The 16,697-nt window shown below is 44.1% G+C and overlaps 2 protein-coding genes across 2 annotated transcripts; one reads left to right on the top strand and one right to left on the bottom strand.

Moving 5' to 3' along the window:
- Window positions 1-1,454: 1,454 nt before the first annotated feature.
- LOC117395586 (chromatin target of PRMT1 protein) lies at window positions 1,455-9,113 on the bottom strand. The gene is made up of 6 exons (XM_059020178.1): window positions 8,785-9,113; window positions 7,696-7,783; window positions 6,195-6,345; window positions 5,237-5,420; window positions 3,843-3,989; window positions 1,455-1,834 (listed from the first exon to the last, which is right to left on the bottom strand). The coding sequence occupies exons 2-6, from the start codon at window positions 7,758-7,760 to the stop codon at window positions 1,629-1,631; spliced, it is 753 nt and encodes a 250-aa protein (XP_058876161.1). The 5' UTR covers window positions 7,761-7,783; window positions 8,785-9,113; the 3' UTR covers window positions 1,455-1,628.
- Window positions 9,114-9,585: 472 nt separating this feature from the next.
- snapin (SNAP associated protein) lies at window positions 9,586-16,697 on the top strand. Its single transcript, XM_034916523.2, has 4 exons — window positions 9,586-9,745; window positions 11,983-12,029; window positions 15,114-15,232; window positions 15,705-16,697. Exons 1-4 carry the CDS (start codon window positions 9,630-9,632, stop codon window positions 15,807-15,809), a joined length of 387 nt encoding a protein of 128 aa, XP_034772414.1. The 5' UTR covers window positions 9,586-9,629; the 3' UTR covers window positions 15,810-16,697.

Here is a 16,697-nt window from a genome sequence, read left to right on the forward strand (position 1 = left end):
CATGGGTCGATATAGAATTTATTTTGTGCAGCTCCGTGAAGCAGCGCACTGAGCTGCCTTAGTGCCTGCAGAAGCCCTCTGGTAAGAACGCCTGCCTGGCTGCAGGGTACCAGTTCACATGCTGTGGGACTCCTATTGCTAGAAGACAGGTCACCTCGTGTGGTCTGGGTTCAGCCTCCTCAAACTGCACGCAATCATCTGTTATAACACAGACCCTACTACACTCACTTTTCATAAATCAAAAAAAAAAAAGATTGTACTCATGAACCACTAAACATATTTTATTAATAATAATAATAATAATAATAATGCATGTCCTAAACACAGGATAAGATGCATTGGAATTCAGACAAACTCTTACCCGTTCATTTCTCATGTGATTTATAACAGACTTATGCTTCAGGGGTGTGATTATATACACTAATGTTACTATATATATATATATATATATATATATATATATATATATATATATATATATATATATATATATATATATCTCGATATGACACGCATAATGGCCCTGATGGGATACTCCCATAACATATAAGATCAAATGATCATTTAATGAAGGACTATTTTGTCAAAAGTAAAAAATAAGTAAGAATTAGGCAGAATATGTATACCAGCTGTAAAACACACATACTCTTCTTTCAAGAAACACTGTGCACTGTATAGTGAGAGAGGTTGTGTGTTGCATCCCTGATATACCTCTTATGAACCCTTACACCCCGTTACACATGGTTTACGGGGCAGAGCACACCATTCTAGTTTGAATTATCATGAGATAACACCACAGTAGCAATCTACTTAACACTTTTTGGTCCAGTGGTTAAAGAAAAGGTCTTGTAACCAGGAGGTCCCTGGTTCAAATCCCACCTCAGCCACTGACTCATTGTGTGACCCTGAGCAAGTCACTTAACCTCCTTGTGCTCCGTCTTTCGGGTGAGACGTAGTTGTAAGTGACTCTGCAGCTGATGCATAGTTCACACACCCTAGTCTCTGTAAGTCACCTTGGATAAAGGCGTCTGCTAAATAAACAAATAATGATAGATAGATATATAAAAATGAACGGACCATTAGAGCTCTATTCTAAATAAACTAGCATTCCTTACAATCTGTCTTCAAGAGTAGGTAACATTAACAGCAGACAAAAGTGTAACATTCAAACTTTATAATTAAACTTTTTATTTAAAAAAAAAAAAAACAACTAATATATAAAAAATAAAACTGGAGAATTCACACAGAACAGGCTTAACATCCAAAAGGATAGGAGGGTCTGCAACATTTTAAAACCGTCAGTTCAATTCAGTGAGAGGGAGGTATTCCAGAACTCACAAAATAGTGTGTGTGTGTCTACAGGGGGGGGGGGGGGGAGCTATTTAAACAAAACAAAACAAAAAAGGTCACCCAAGTTAGCATGCCCAAAAAATTCAACTGGCAGTACATTTGTGTTTCCCCAGAAACAAGATTCGAGGCACTCCATATCTTGTTGTCGTTCTCTTCACTGCAGCTGTGTGTTGGGTCTGTGTGCGTGCGAGAGGGAGCGGTTGCGAGTGTGTGAGTGTGTGTGTGTGGGAGTCAGAGAGCAGGGTATTTACAGTTGGGCTCCAGTGTCTGGGTCAGTGTTATTCATTGCCGTCTGCTTCTGCCTGGGCCATATAAGCGTCCAGCTCTGCATCCAGGTGTCCCTTGGTTTTGGACATGTAGGCGTCCAGTTGATTGTCCAGCTGTTCTCTGGTGACGTTGGGGTGTCCCAACGCCCTCCCGCGGCCGCGACCCCTGCCACGCCCGACAAACCCGCCACGCCCTCGGAGCCCCATTCCTCCACGACCTGGAAACAAAGCCACGAGAAAGGAACTGGCATTCATGGGGTGTGAATCATTTTTTTGCTCATTTACAAACACCCTTTTCTTTAAATTCCACGAGGAAAGCTCAAACTGTAGAATAACTTTTGTATAACACAGTATATTCAAAGTAGTCATTCGTTTTCTATAAATGAAAGGCGCATGATAGCAGTAAGTGTAGTGAACCCAGATCCTACAGTTCACGTTAGTGCTGCAGAAACAGATTATTCAGCTCGAGCTCTCTATAGAAATCAGGCGAGGGTCGCTGGTGTTGACTGAGCTGATTTAGCATTCAGACTGAAACAAGTGAAGAAACAGCTGCTTGGGTTTCCTATGACTGCTGCTTTTCTGAAGCCTGGTACACACTGCCCGATGCCATCTCAACGAAGGAAGTCGAATCGCTAATACGTTAGCGAGCGGGCATCACACACTGCGGGAAGGGACGCACAATTTGTGAGTTTTTCCTCATGTTTCACTTGCCCTGAATGCACAATGGGGCGAACCAATACGGCTATGGCAGTACTGATATCTACAGTTTTTGTCGTGTGGACAAAACAATGGATCACTAGGAGGCATGAAATCTGAAGACCCAAAGGATTATCGCAGCTCCTTGCGTAGATATACAGTCCTTTGACTTTCTGCTGGAGTTATTATTAAGCACAGATCCACAGTACCGTGTTGGTAAAAAGCACTATTGGGACATTTGTGCCAGAATCAGAGGCTATATATCAAGTTCTTGAAAGTTGGTGTGTGTCTATCTTCTGCAAACAAGCTCTGACATCCCATAAGCATTGTACTTTAACTATTAGCGATAATATTTACAGAATACTTAACTGCTGCTATAATCATGCTGGATGGCTCATTGATTAATAGCATTACAATTATACTAAATCACATTAATTTACAATGAAGAGAAAACGTATAATTAGGGCTACTGATTTGTTGTCAGATAGACAATCTGTTGGCTCTGATTTGTGTTTTAAGGAGCTAGGCATTGAGAACGGAATTAGGCATTTTGGGAATAGAATTTTGCAGCGTTGTGTTTTCTCCTCATAACTGCAGCATTTTTTTAAATTTTCTTTTGCAAGACACCCAGCCAAGCTGAGTCAATCCATCATGTGACTTCACTCACGTGTCTGCTGCACCGACAAAGAAAACACATTTTTGAAAAGCAAATGTTTCAGGCAAAAGACGAGAGCTAAAACATTTTCTGATTATCTATAGGAGGATGGTGGGATACTATTTTGCAAAGTTTGCTGTAATTCGATTGATCACGTACGAGGTCAACACCATTAATCCTTTCCGGTCCGACATTACAATTTTTCCTTTCCGGTCCAAAGACGTCAAGCACAGGTCTCTAGTCCAGAGAAAAAAGCTTTCAAATAGCCGAGTGAGGACAATAGAAGCCAAAAAAACACAAATACCATGGAGGCACATAGACCCTTCACCACAGACATTACACGGACAAAAACAAGACAGCTGCTTCCGCATCCAGCGCTCAAAGAATATCACTGACATTTGAGACGTTATAGTAATAAAATAATGACTTGGACACAGAGAGAATAGATGGATGTCTCCAGTCATACGACCAGCACAGTGAACTCTCTGGCTGTTGACCGAGACTTGTTATTGGGTATAACACACTAGCTGATCAGAGGGAAATCGCATCACAAAATATGAAACGCGTTTTAAAAACGTAGCGCGCCGACAAAACCGTCGATTCTGTAAAAATCGCTTTGCAAAGCAGAATACACTGCCTGAAGTGACAAAAAAAAATATGTAAATCGCACTGGGCAGCGTGTCCTGGGCTTTAGACTGCGGAGCACAGCAATCCACACAACACGCAGCAGCTGTTTCTTCACTTGGATGGTAAAATCGGCCCAGTTGCCTATGGAGAGCTAAATCCGAACAAAAAATAAATAAAATAAAAGCAACTGCTAAAATAAAATGGAATTTGACTCCAAGTTTCTCAACACAAATTGGATTTGGACTCACCTCTGCCTCCCAGTCCTCCTCGGCCCAGCCCCCCAGCCCCTCGGCCCATTAGAGCCGCTCCGCGCCCCATCATCCCTCCACGCTGCCGCAGCCCCCTTCTCAGAGCCAGCCTGGGGGCACCGCCCCGGCCGCGCATCATCCCTGCACCTGGGAGAGCGAGACAGGAGAGGGTTAGTCACACAACAGCACCACACAAACAAATATTACTGCTCTCCTTAGAACCAATGTGCAACCACTGCTAACGCGCCATCCTCGAGAGACAAAGAGATTGTGATGCAATACTATTAAAACTGCCTTTGTCTGCAGAGCCCAGTGAAGTCTGACCGCCAGCTCTAGGAAGAATATTTAACAATTACAAAAAACCTTTTATATGTAACGGTTTAGCAATTTTTTTTTTTTAAAAAGCTACTTAAATCGGGTGGTTGGCAGTAGGTATGTAAAGCTATTGGTTGACTTAATTACTTTTTAATTAAACTTTGAAATCACTCCATAGCACCACACTCTCACTACACTGCTACCTTTTCTGAATTTTGACTCGACTCTCCGCTGAGTACCCTCAGTCTCCCACTGAAAACGCCCACAAAACTATTATTTCTCTTCATCCAATGGCCATATAGGAAACCAAAACATATTGAACAAGCGTGATCTCCATTCTTCTGGGTAATGAAGTTTAGAAACCAATCCTTTAACCCTTCCGCTCCGGTGAGCATTCTACCTGTTTGAGGTCTGACTGACATGACTTTCCGCTTGTGTATCAGGACAAATATCTACCGAAAGTATAGATATTTCTAAACAGCTGAGAATCTGAAGATTTATTAAGAGAATAACATTTTTACTCTGATGAAATACCACATGATTACCTAGTTTGAATGTAAAAAATAAAGTTTTGAAATGTACTAAAATCTTCAGAAATGTCTCAAGTGTCATTTAATGATCTCCTACCTAAAAAGTCCGACGTATTATTTTGTGTTTCATTTTTGTGCACACAAATAATTAGACGGGCTCATTTTTGTTTTGACTAAATTACGTTTTCATTACTTGATTTCCTGAAGCAAATTATTAAAATCGCTAATTGATTGCGTTCATTCTTTTAATAAAAGCAAAGTCCTCATAAGTGATATTTTATTTGTGTGTGTTTTGTGCGACGGTGAGGAGGCAAGTAGATTTTTCTAGCGTTTTGTCACTCGGACAAAATGCCTTTTTAAAACCTTGGGAGAGATCGGGAGGAGGCGACACACCACACAGCATCCCGAGATTCAGACTGCATGCAAACCAAGGGCATTCAATACAGTGATTAAAAAAAAACGAAAAGGATTGCAAAAATAACAACTTCAGAAGGACAAAGGAAAAAGACAAACCCTGTGGAAATAAAAACCACCCTTCTGTAAACTCACCTCTGAGAGCCAGGGCACCCCTGCCAGGCCCTCCCCTGCCTCTTCCTCTGAAGCCCGCTCTGGTCACCCCTCTGAGACCCCCCATGGGGAAGCCCCTGCCCCCTGGACCCCCACGCAGCAGGCCCCCGGCGGGCCGGCCCAGCCGCGCCTGGATGTTGCTCTTCCCCAGCCTCTGCTTCAGACTCTGGTGGGAGGAACGGAGACATTCGAACACAGACACCAGACACCCCTTCAGCGCCTGCCTGGGACGATGGTCAGGGTAGCAAAGCCCAAACCAGATGCAGAAACAATACTCAGCCTGCCGTTGAACTGCTCAAAGGCACCACGCAGTTGCATTTCCGTGGCTGTTCACAGGCAAGAACAATAAGTTTTCATGCAGGAGATGTGAAAAGGCAGTCCGTAGCAATTTAGCGAACGCGGCTCAAAAATCAACTCAACCCTGTCTGTGCTTACTGTCAGCCTTTCTATAAAAGGGCTTGTTCAACAAAAGACTTTATTTTTTCTGTTTTTCCCCCAAACCGACATTCTGTATCATTAATCATCATTTTGGGTCCCAACCTAACCCCTCTTGGAATTCATAAGAACATAAGAAGGTTTACAAAACGAGGAGGCCATTCGGACCATCTTGCTCGTTTTGGTTGTTAGTAGCTTATTGATCCCAGAATCTCATCAAGCAGCTTCTTGAAGGATCCCAGGGTGTCAGCTTCAACAACATTACTGGGGAGTTGGTTCCAGACCCTCACAATTCTCTGTGTAAAAAAGTGCCTCCTATTTTCTGTTCTGAATGCCCCTTTATCTAATCTCCATTTGTGGTCCTTCATCTTTACACAGGGCACATATGGAAGATGCAAACGCACCATGACCTCAAAAGCAATGGAAAACATTGTATGAAATACTGCATGCGTGAAAGGGTTGAGGGTGAAGGGGCACACGCGTGCCTCTCCCCAGCGCGTCTCACCTGCTTGAGTTTGAGCGCCGCCTGCACGGACGGACGGTTCTCCATCTGCTGGGCCAGCCGACGGTTGCGGGCGCTGGCCGTGTGGTGCTGCTGCATGCTGGCGCGGATATTCACCGGCAGCGGCTGCTTGTTCTTCAGCATGTTTGTGAAGCTTCAAAGGTTGAACACAGAACGGGAGGGAAGGTTTACGAAAGCAAAAAAAAAAAAATAAAACCCACCAACCAAGAGAGAAAAAATAGGGTAGTTATATCATCCTTTCACAGTGGAAGAGGCAGCGTCCTCCTCTCTCGCGCTCCATTTTATACAGACAACTGTTTGATCATCTCCAGAGGGCTGGATGTGCATTTTCAAGGTATTTAGACAGACACACGTGCAGGAGGTACAGAGGAGAATGTTAAAGGCAGAAAAATCTGTCTCTGCAGAGGAGACAGCTGGGCTAGGAACAAAAGAGCGTAGTAATGAGGAAGGGAAGAAAGATGGCCCGCTAGAACAGATCTCAGTAGGGAGCAGAGATTGCTGACATCCACACACACACAGTTAAAAGGGACAAAAGCCAAGGGTTAAAACATCTTTCAACACCCCCATCCCACACAAATAACTGCTGCACTGGGAGGGAGTGAATCTAGTACGGAGGTGGCAGGATAGTCTTCATCCAAAAAAAAAACTAAATATGTCTACAGTACATATACATACGGGACTTGTGAAATTGCCAACAAAGGGTAGAGAAAATACCAGTTCAGGGAGTGTGTGGAAGCTGGCAAGCTCCCAGTTCAACATTCAGTACGCCCAATACAATACAGAGAGGCACAGCAATGAACTGCAGGTGGATGAGGCAGCTAGAGAAGGCGACAGACCCACAAGACCAGGTATCAGGACAAACATTTGCACGAGCGATGGATAGCAGCAGCAACGAGAAACCATAAGAGCGACAGAGGAATGGAAAACAGGCGAAAGCCGAAACAGACAGACGGCCTCTTACAAGCCCCGCCCCCTCGCTCTCTCGAGCTCTACAGCACAGACGGAGGGGAGGGTCTAAGGGCCTATTGTCCAGTCGCCCCGCCGCTTACAGCACAGACCGCAGACGAGCGTCTGAACCAGGACCGAGCGACCAGATTACCCCCCCCTCGGTGAATAAGGGGAGGCTACATCTCGAGAGACATGGTGGAGAAGGAGGAGTGGGAGGGTAGCGAGAGAGAGAGAGAGAGAGAGAGAGAGAGAGAGAGAGCCCATCTTTGAACAGACCTTACCAGGACAGCAGTGCCGGCTACAGATCGCGACACCATGCCGCCCCACCATTACACCCAGTACAGCGCGACTGGCCGCGTTGCTGGTACCGCGCTGCAGGCAGGTCAAATAAAACAAACCCCCAGAGCCTTGCACGGCTCCTCAAAAGGCTATGCCTTCGCTGGTTTACATGTGCGCTGCCCACGGTACACCCAGTGCCTGTGCACAGGGTGGTGCTTCCCTATCAGGGGTTGTTAGGTGCTGCCAGGCTCCTCACCGCTCGTTCAAGGACATCTTGGTGGTGCTTTTCAGCACAACCTTCTGATTGGATGGCGCGCTCATTTTCCTTCAGCAACACTGCACACCTGCAGGGAAACAAGGAGAGAGAGGGGGAGAAGCAATTAACTACTTATTACAGTAGTCTCTGCGTGTAGGAACACCTCCTAAGAGAACACTTTGACTAAGGGAACGCTGCCTGTGTTTTGCAGTGCCTATACATTTATTTATTTTTTAATTATTATTATTATTATTATTATTATTATTTATTTCTTAGCAGACGCCCTTATCCAGGGCGACTTACAATTGTTACAAGATATCACATTATTTTTACATACAATTACCCATTTATACAGTTGGGTTTTTACTGGAGCAATCTAGGTAAAGTACCTTGCTCAAGGGTACAGCAGCAGTGTCCCCCACCTGGGATTGAACCCACGACCCTCCGGTCAAGAGTCCAGAGCCCTAACCACTACTCCACACTGCTGCCAATCTTTCAATATTGGAAGGAATTAACCTTACAATCTATATATATATATATATATATATATATATATATATAGTATGTTGCATCATTACAAGTGCAGGCATGGTGCAATTTCGCATTTTTCCTCTCTCGACTATTATAAAATGATATTTCATTTTGTACATTCACATTATTTTAATGTCTTACAGTAAATGGGCATTATTTATTAAGTCAGGTAATATGTATTGTATAAGTCTAAATGTTAAATCCAATCCGAGTACAATGACCCCCCCCCTCTCTCTGCTTCACAAACGGTTCCACATGCCGAGGGAGGGGGGTATAGTTTAATATAATATTCTCCTACCATACACGTTCGTCATAGATAGCTAAATCAAATGTTTATATATATATATATATATATATATATATATATATAGTATTATATTTTATATAGATATATTTTATTACGTAAAATGTAGACAGATTTAATCTTGATTTGTTTTATTATATAACTACAAAGACATTAATAACGGCAAAAAAAACCTTACTACATGTTCATATATTTATGTTTACTGTATTTTGAATTACAATTTCAACGAAACACAGAAAGATAATCCGACTTACTCTTTTCGCTCCGAGAATAAAACTTTTTTTCCCCGTGTCTTTATGGTCGAGGTAAGTGGGCGCTGGGTTGCTTTTTCTGTCTGCTTTATTAAACTCGGAATCAAATGTTTTAAATCGCGCTTGTTTTTATAATTGAATTGATCTCTCCCTAAACGAAACTCACTCCCTCTCAGCGACGACAAAATGGCGAGCAACAACAGAAAATGGAGCCTGTTATACGAATGCGTCATACGCAACAGCGTGCGTGGAGTGCGTAAAACGCGTCATGCAGATGAGCGTCGCCACTCGACCAACTTTCTTTAGAAAGAAACTCATTAAATAATCAAGTATCATTTAAGAGCCCACGGAAACCAAAATCCCCCTGCGCATTATAGACCCAACTAATGTGTTCATCCATTTAGAGCAGGGGTGCACAATTCCGGTCCTGGGGGGGCCGGTGTCCCTCCTGGCTTTTGTTCCAACCTTGCCCTAAATTACTTAATTGGACCAATTGTTACCAATTATTTGTCTAATTAAGTAATTTAGAACACAGTTGGAACAAAAGCCAAGAGGGATCAGGCCCTCCAGGACCGGAATTGTGCACCCCTGATTTAGAGTATGTTTTTTTTTAAAAAAAAATTTGTTAGACTACATTAGCTTAAAGACTCAATTTCCCACTGTCCTCTGCGTTCCCCTGGCGTGGACTACATTCCCCACACTCCCCTGCGCTCCCATTCATTCGCCTCCCTTTAAGGACTACATTTACCATGACGCCTTTCTGTGCTGCTCGCCGGTTTGGACTACATTCCGGCAGCGACAAAGACTACATTTCCCGCGACCCGCCGCTCTTCCTGGGGGGGTAAAAAATGTCGGCTCTGGCGGTGGTTGAAACTCCCTCCGGTAAAGATGCTATTGCCGAGGGTCTGCTGGATCTGTTAAAACCGGCCGTTCAGCAGCTGGACCTGCACGTTCACGCCGTCAGGTAAGAGGGGCAACTCGGTCTCAAAATAAATCTGTCAGGCAGTTTAACAAGGACGGGCCTCAGCTGGTGAGAAGTGTCGGGCGTCCCGTGATGTGTTTCGGGATCTCCCATCACAACAAACCGATGAGTTTCAATCCCGCTGCAGACAGAGAACCTGCTGTCTAAGGACCTGTCCACACTATGCCTTTAAACCGGATTAGTTGCATTTAAGCCGGTGCTAAAAAGGCTAACAAGATGCTCGGATATATTGTGAGAAGTGTTGCATTTAAATCAAGGGAAGTAATGTTCAAACTTTACAATGCATTAGTAAGACCTCACCTAGAATATTGTGTTCAGTTCTGGTCACCTCGTTACAAAAAGGATATTGCTGCTCTAGAAAGAGTGCAAAGAAGAGCAACCAGAATTATCCCGGGTTTAAAAGGCATGTCGTATGCAGACAGGCTAAAATAATTGAATCTATTCAGTCTTGAACAAACTACGCGGCGATCTGATTCAAGCATTCAAAATCCTAAAAGGTATAGACAATGTCAACCCAGGGGACTTCTTTTGACTTGAAAAAAGAAACAAGGACCAGGGGTCACAAATGGAGATTAGATAAAGGGGCATTCAGAACAGAAAATAGGAGGCGCTTTTTTACACAGAGAATTGTGAGGGTCTGGAACCAACTCTCCAGTAATGTTGTTGAAGCTGACACCCTGGGATCCTTCAAGAAGCTGCTTGATGAGATTCTGGGATCAATAAGCTGCTAACAACCAAACGAGCAAGATGGGCTGAATGGCCTCCTCTCGTTTGTAAACTTTCTTATGTTCTTAAATACGGTTTGCGTCCACACTACAGCAGCATTTAATACCGTTCTCGATACCACCTCAGGAGGTAGTCTCGAGTCCGGTTCTTATTAGATCGCATCAGGTCGTGCGGTTTATCACAAGTGTGGACGCTGTAATACCGAAATACATGTTTTTGTGTATCCTCCAATATCCCAAATGCTTTGTGGTATGTTTAGTGAAGAGCAGGCGTCTGAAGGAGTTGCTGTCAGTGTCCACTCCGCACTAGGTAATCATTTTTATGCTTCAAAAAATCTGTCAGGACATCTCTCTTAAACTAGTGGGGAAAATAACAAAAACACAACGTTAAATTAGGCGACTGCGAAAATGAAATGCGAGTTAAAAGTGGGGTCGGGGATGAACAAATGACGTAATGTGTCACTTCTGTTTGAAATATAATTAAGAGGACCAGAATTAGGCTCAGGCAAGATATGAAGGTAAAAACAAAGATTGTTTTGTAATTGACAGCTTTTTCTGAGTTTAATTATAAAACAGAATTGGCTCAATTTGTTTAAAGGGACTCCACCTGATTAAAAATAAAACGTGAAAACTTCAAGCCCTACTTGTGTGCGTGTGTGTGTGCGTGCGTGCGTGTGTGTGTGTGTGTTCGGATTTACTTTTTCTACAGTACTTGTTATATTTCATTTATGCAATATGGATCTCTGTTAATATCGGGCATAACACGTTATTTTAAAATACAAATACAGTGCATGGTGGGATACTGACTAAACATGAAACGGTGCTTCAGTGTGGACGCTTTGAGCTGGATTAATTAGAGCGGTTTCGAGCACGGTTCTTCAGATCGGTTCTGTAGTGTGGACAGGGCTTTAGTTGCGTTATTAACTTCAGGGCAACATCAGTGTGTGTGTGTGAGTGAAACACAGGGACGCACACGGATACAGAGGAAAGTATTGCAAGTCAAAACACTGGAGCTAGTACAGTATTTGGTAATTTGTAAAAACAGCATTCCAAAAACACTTCTATCGTACTTTCTCATTCTGTAGCAAAGTAATCTGAATTTGTTTAATCGTTCCTGTTAACCTGGCTGCAGATCAGCAATTCTTATAATAGCAGAAAACACTAGCGGAGGCTTTGAGGAAATTGCTGATGCTCAGAATGCATCGGAGTAGAAAAATGCAACATGTCTGAGACTTTTGCACAGCAGTGTGTGTAGCATAACAGAATTACAAAATCGATTTCAAAGGTCACAGAATTATAGATTGTTTCTTAAATTTCCTGTACAGAATTAGGAATTGCAGAAAAGTCTGTTTCTTCTGCTGCCTGTAGTGATCGAGTCATGGGATCGCACGATTGAACCATGGGATTGATTGTCCTGTCCTTGTCATGAACCCGGAAGTGAGTTCTGGTTTTGCTGTTGTTAACTGTGTGCGCCTGGCGTTTTTGTTTTTTCAGAGAGAGTCAAGTTGAGCTGCGGGAACACATTGACAATCTGGCTTCAGGTAGGAGACCCCACCCACCCTCTCTTGTTCTACCTCCCTCTATCTCCCTCTCTCGCTCTGCCTCTCCCTCTCCCACTCTCTCGCTCTGCCTCTCTCTCTGGTTCTCTATTTCTCTCTCTCTCACTCTCTGCTTCTATCTATCTATCATCTCTCTGCCTCTCTCGCTCTCCCTCTCTTTGTCTCTATCTATCATCTCTCTGCCTCTCTTGCTCTCCCTCTCTCTCTTGCTCTGCCTCTCTCTCTCTCTCTCTCCCTCTGCCTCTCTCTATCTCTCCCTCTCTCGCTATGCCTAACTCTCTATCAATTCAATTCAATTCAATTCAAATTGGCTTTATTGGCATGACAATAAAAATAATTGTGTTGCCAAAGCACATACATGGCATAACCAACTCAAATATACAGACAAAGAATTTTTCTTAATACTAACAGTATCCCTCCTCCCTCTATATTAATACAGTAAACAGAATCCCTCCCTTCCCCTCTATATCAAACAGTACCCCCTTCCCCCCTCTATATTAAACAGAATCCCCCCTCCCTCAATTATACAATACCCCCTCCCTCTCTCCCTCCCTCTTTCTATATTAAACAGAATCCCTCCCTCCCTCCCTCTCTCTTTTCCCTCTCTAGTGTGACGTGTTCACGGTCTGTCCCTCAGGCTATGACAGGTCTCCACGTATTGACCAGCCAGTCTGGCTGTGTGTTTGTCTTCCCCCAGCAGGATTGACAGCTTCTGGGTATCACACATTTTTGGGAATTCTGGGACTAAATCACAGAATTTGGGGAAGAAAATGTCCCTTATGTTTTTATATTTTTCACAGTGTGTCAGGAAGTGAATCTCTGTCTCGACCTCTCCTGTCTCACAGTGACCACAGTGCCTGTTCTCCCTGGCCAGCCAGGTTTGCCTCTGTCGGCCTTTTTCAATGGCCAGGTTGTGGTCACTGAGCCGGTATTTGGTCAGGATCTGCCTCTGCTTTGTGTTTCTGACAGTTACCAGGTATTCTGCCAGGGTGTAATTTCTATTTAGGGTCCGATAGCACTCTAGTTTGTTTTGTGTTTTAGTATTTGTATCCCAATGGTCCAGATAGGAGTGTTTCAGGTGTTTTATAATTTGGTTTACACTAATTGGAATTGTTTTTGCAGTGCTGTCCTGAAGCTGACTGATGTCAGTGTTGCTCAGCTCAGTGAGCTTCAGGACCAGCTGGCCGAGGGGACTCTTTTCTGGGCTGAGCTCTTGGTATTGCAGGGCTTTATGATGGAGTGAGTTTGGATCACTAGTTTTTAGATGAATCCAGTATTTTAATGCTCTTTTTTGGATGTTAATAATCAATGGATAAAGGCCTAATTCAGCCCTGCATGCATTGTTTGGTGTTTTTCTTTGTAATCTCATGATGTTTTTACAGAACTCTGCATGCAGGGTTTCTGTGGGGTGTTTGTCCCATTTTGTGTAGTCCTGGTTGGTGATTGGACCCCACACTTCACTGCCATAGAGAGCAATTGGCTGAATTACACTTTCAAAAATTTTGAGCCAAATTTTGACGGGGGGATTTATATTGTAGAGCCTCCTCTTTATGGCATAAAAAGCCCTGCGTGCTTTCTCCTTTAGTGCATTCACTGCCAGGTTAAAGCTCCCTGATGCACTGATGGTCAGACCCAGGTATGTGTAGCTGCTGGTGTGCTCTAGGGTGGTGTTACCTAGAGTGAAGTGGTACTTATTTCCCTGAGATCTGGCTTTCTTCTGGAATATCATGACTCTGGTCTTGTTCATGTTTACTGTCAGGGCCCAGGTCTGACAGTACTGCTCTAGCAGTGCCAGGCTCTGCTGCAGCCCCTGCTCTGTGGGTGACAGCAGGACCAGGTCATCTGCATAGAGCAGAAACTTGACTTCAGTGTCATGTAGAGTGAGGCCAGGGGCTGCAGACCGTTCCAACACTGTGGCCAGCTCATTGATATATATGTTGAACAGTGTTGGGCTCAGACTGCAGCCCTGTCTCACCCCACGCCCTTGTGTGAAGAATTCTGTTCTTTTGTTGCCAATTTTCACACCACACTTATTTTCTGAGTACATCGATTTTATGATGTCATAGACTTTACCCCCTACACCACTTTGAAGAAGTTTAAGAAATAGTCCTTTATGCCAAATTGAATCAAATGCCTTTTTAAAGTCTATAAAGCAAGCGAATATTTTTCCTTTATTAGTTTGATGGACGTGTTTATTGATTAGGGTGTGTAGGGTGTAAACATGATCAGAAGTGCGGTGTTTTGGTAGAAATCCAATCTGACTCTTACTCAGGACACTGTGTTCGGTAAGGAAGGCCAGTATCCGGGCGTTAATGATACTGCAGAACACCTTCCCCAGATTACTGCTCACACAGATGCCCCGGTAGTTATTGGGGTCGAATTTGTATCTATCTCTCTGTCTCTGCCTCTCTCTGTATCTATCTCTCTCCCTCTCGCTCTGCCTCTTTCTATCTATCTCTCGCTATTCCTCTCTCTCTTGCTCTGCCTCTCTGTCTATCTCTCTCTCTCTCTCTCGCTCTGCCTCTCTATCTCTCAATCTCTCACTGCCTCTCTCTCCCCCTCTCTAAATTCCCCTCTAATTGGCACAGTAACAACATGCAGCTATATGCAACACCAAGCCTTCTGCTCTCTCTCTCTCTCTCTCTCTCTCTCTCTCTCTCTCTCTCTCTCTCTCTCTCTCTCTCTCTCTCTCTCGTCTCTCTGCTCTTTTGTTCTTTTCTTTGTTTTTTCAATCTCTCCATGATCATGAGGTAAGCCCTGTATTGCAATGCTGTAGTGTACAGCACCAAGTTTCCTTCCTCTCTTCTCTCTCTTTGGGCAGTAGACTCAGACAGACCGCGCGTGTGTGCGCGCGCACGCACACACACACACACACACACACACACACGCACACTCTCTCACTCTACAGGGCTGGAAATACAACTCCTATTGCATAGCAGTTTCACCCACTGCAGGTTTTACCTCGAGCCCCAGTGTATAAGTAACAAGATCAGGCGTGTCTCATTAAACTGACAGTAAAACCAGGAATGGTTCAAACTGACCTGCACTGCTGCGTTTTCTCTATAGAGCTGTGCAGGATCAATGAAGACCAGAAGGTGGCGCTGGACCTGGACCCCTATGTGAAGAAGCTGCTGAGTGCACGGAGGAGGGTGGTCCTGGTAAACAACATCCTGCAGAACGCACAGGTGAGAGGGGAAGCGTGGTAAAGCACAGAGAGGTGTGGGGTATTATATGACAAGTGAAACTGTGCTAAATGTATAGCCATGATTCTGCACCATCACAACCTTTCCAACCAATCAGATTCCTCCATTGCCGTAGGATCTGTCACGATACGCTCCAGCTTTTGAGTATGGAACTGAAAAAATAAAACATTTCATCACTACGGCAACCGTGCAGACTAATGATTTGTTTTTAAGTGCAGTGAACTCAGAGGTAAGCATTGAGAATCGTAGTAACGGACTCTGCAGCCTCCTTGTTCATCTCGCTTCTCTCCTCGTACGCTGCGCGTCAGAACTGATCATCGCTTTACAGTTAGATCTACTGTTTAATTCATCATCTTGAACCGTGTGTTTTGAAAAATATAGGCTGCTGTGTAAGATGCAGTCTCATTCCCTGTCCTCTTCTCCCTCCCTCCCTGTCTCTCTCTCTCTCTCTCAGGAGCGTCTCCGACGGCTAAACCACAACGTCGCCAAGGAGACGGCGCGCAGGAAAACCATGCTGGAGACTGCAGGGGTGTTTACCCCCCGATCCCCGAGCAAATAACAACACAGTCCAGGGCCTAACCAACCCCCCCACCCCACCACATAGCAAATAACACCCCCGCCTCAGCACCGCTTGGTACAGCCTATGGCCTAACCCCCCCTCCCTGTGCACAGCTTGGTACAGTCCAGGGCTGGCTTGTCATTGTGAGAAATGCTCCCAGTACCAGGTACATTGCAAAATCGGTGCTTTAGTTTGTACTGTAAAAATGCTTTGGTTTCCTTTATAAGCCCATGCAAGAGATGTATAAATGCAAGCTTGGGGGAGAGTAACTTGTGACAGTCTCATTAATCGACCACTTTAAAGCCTGGCGATTTGGACAGTGCTGCTTTCCTGTGTGAACTGAACTGAGACAGCTCTAGAAACCAAAACTGATGCCATTGCAGCCCCTGCTGGACGGTATTCGGAATGCAGTTGCTGCCTTGGGCCATTAGAGGGCAGCATTGCCTTCCAATGGGGAGCAGAAAGTTGGGATTCTGAGCAGGAAAGCGTTTTCAGTGGGGTTCCACATGTTCGCATACAGGCATGGGTGCAGTCCTAGACATCTGCATTGGACGTGTTAAACACAGTGCTGATTTTGACCCACTTATGTTGCTGAGACGTCGCATGTGATTAAGAATGTGAGCAAAGCCTAGGAGAGGTCAGAGGTCATTAGGCCACGCCTCGTGTTTTTTTAACACAATTCTTCTGAAGTGTGACATCCTAACCCTGTACACAGTGACCCGGTTCAATGATATTAAAGAAGCAGTGTTGGATTTAACTGGGGTTCGGGCTACTTAGTGAATGAACAGCTGCAATAATAATAATAATAATAATAATAATAATAATAATAATATGAATTGTATTGTATATAATGTATTAACAATAAAGATCATTCATTTCCTTGTTTAA

Source organism: Acipenser ruthenus, unplaced genomic scaffold (assembly GCF_902713425.1).
Source record: "Acipenser ruthenus unplaced genomic scaffold, fAciRut3.2 maternal haplotype, whole genome shotgun sequence".
Classification (NCBI taxonomy): domain Eukaryota; kingdom Metazoa; phylum Chordata; class Actinopteri; order Acipenseriformes; family Acipenseridae; genus Acipenser; species Acipenser ruthenus.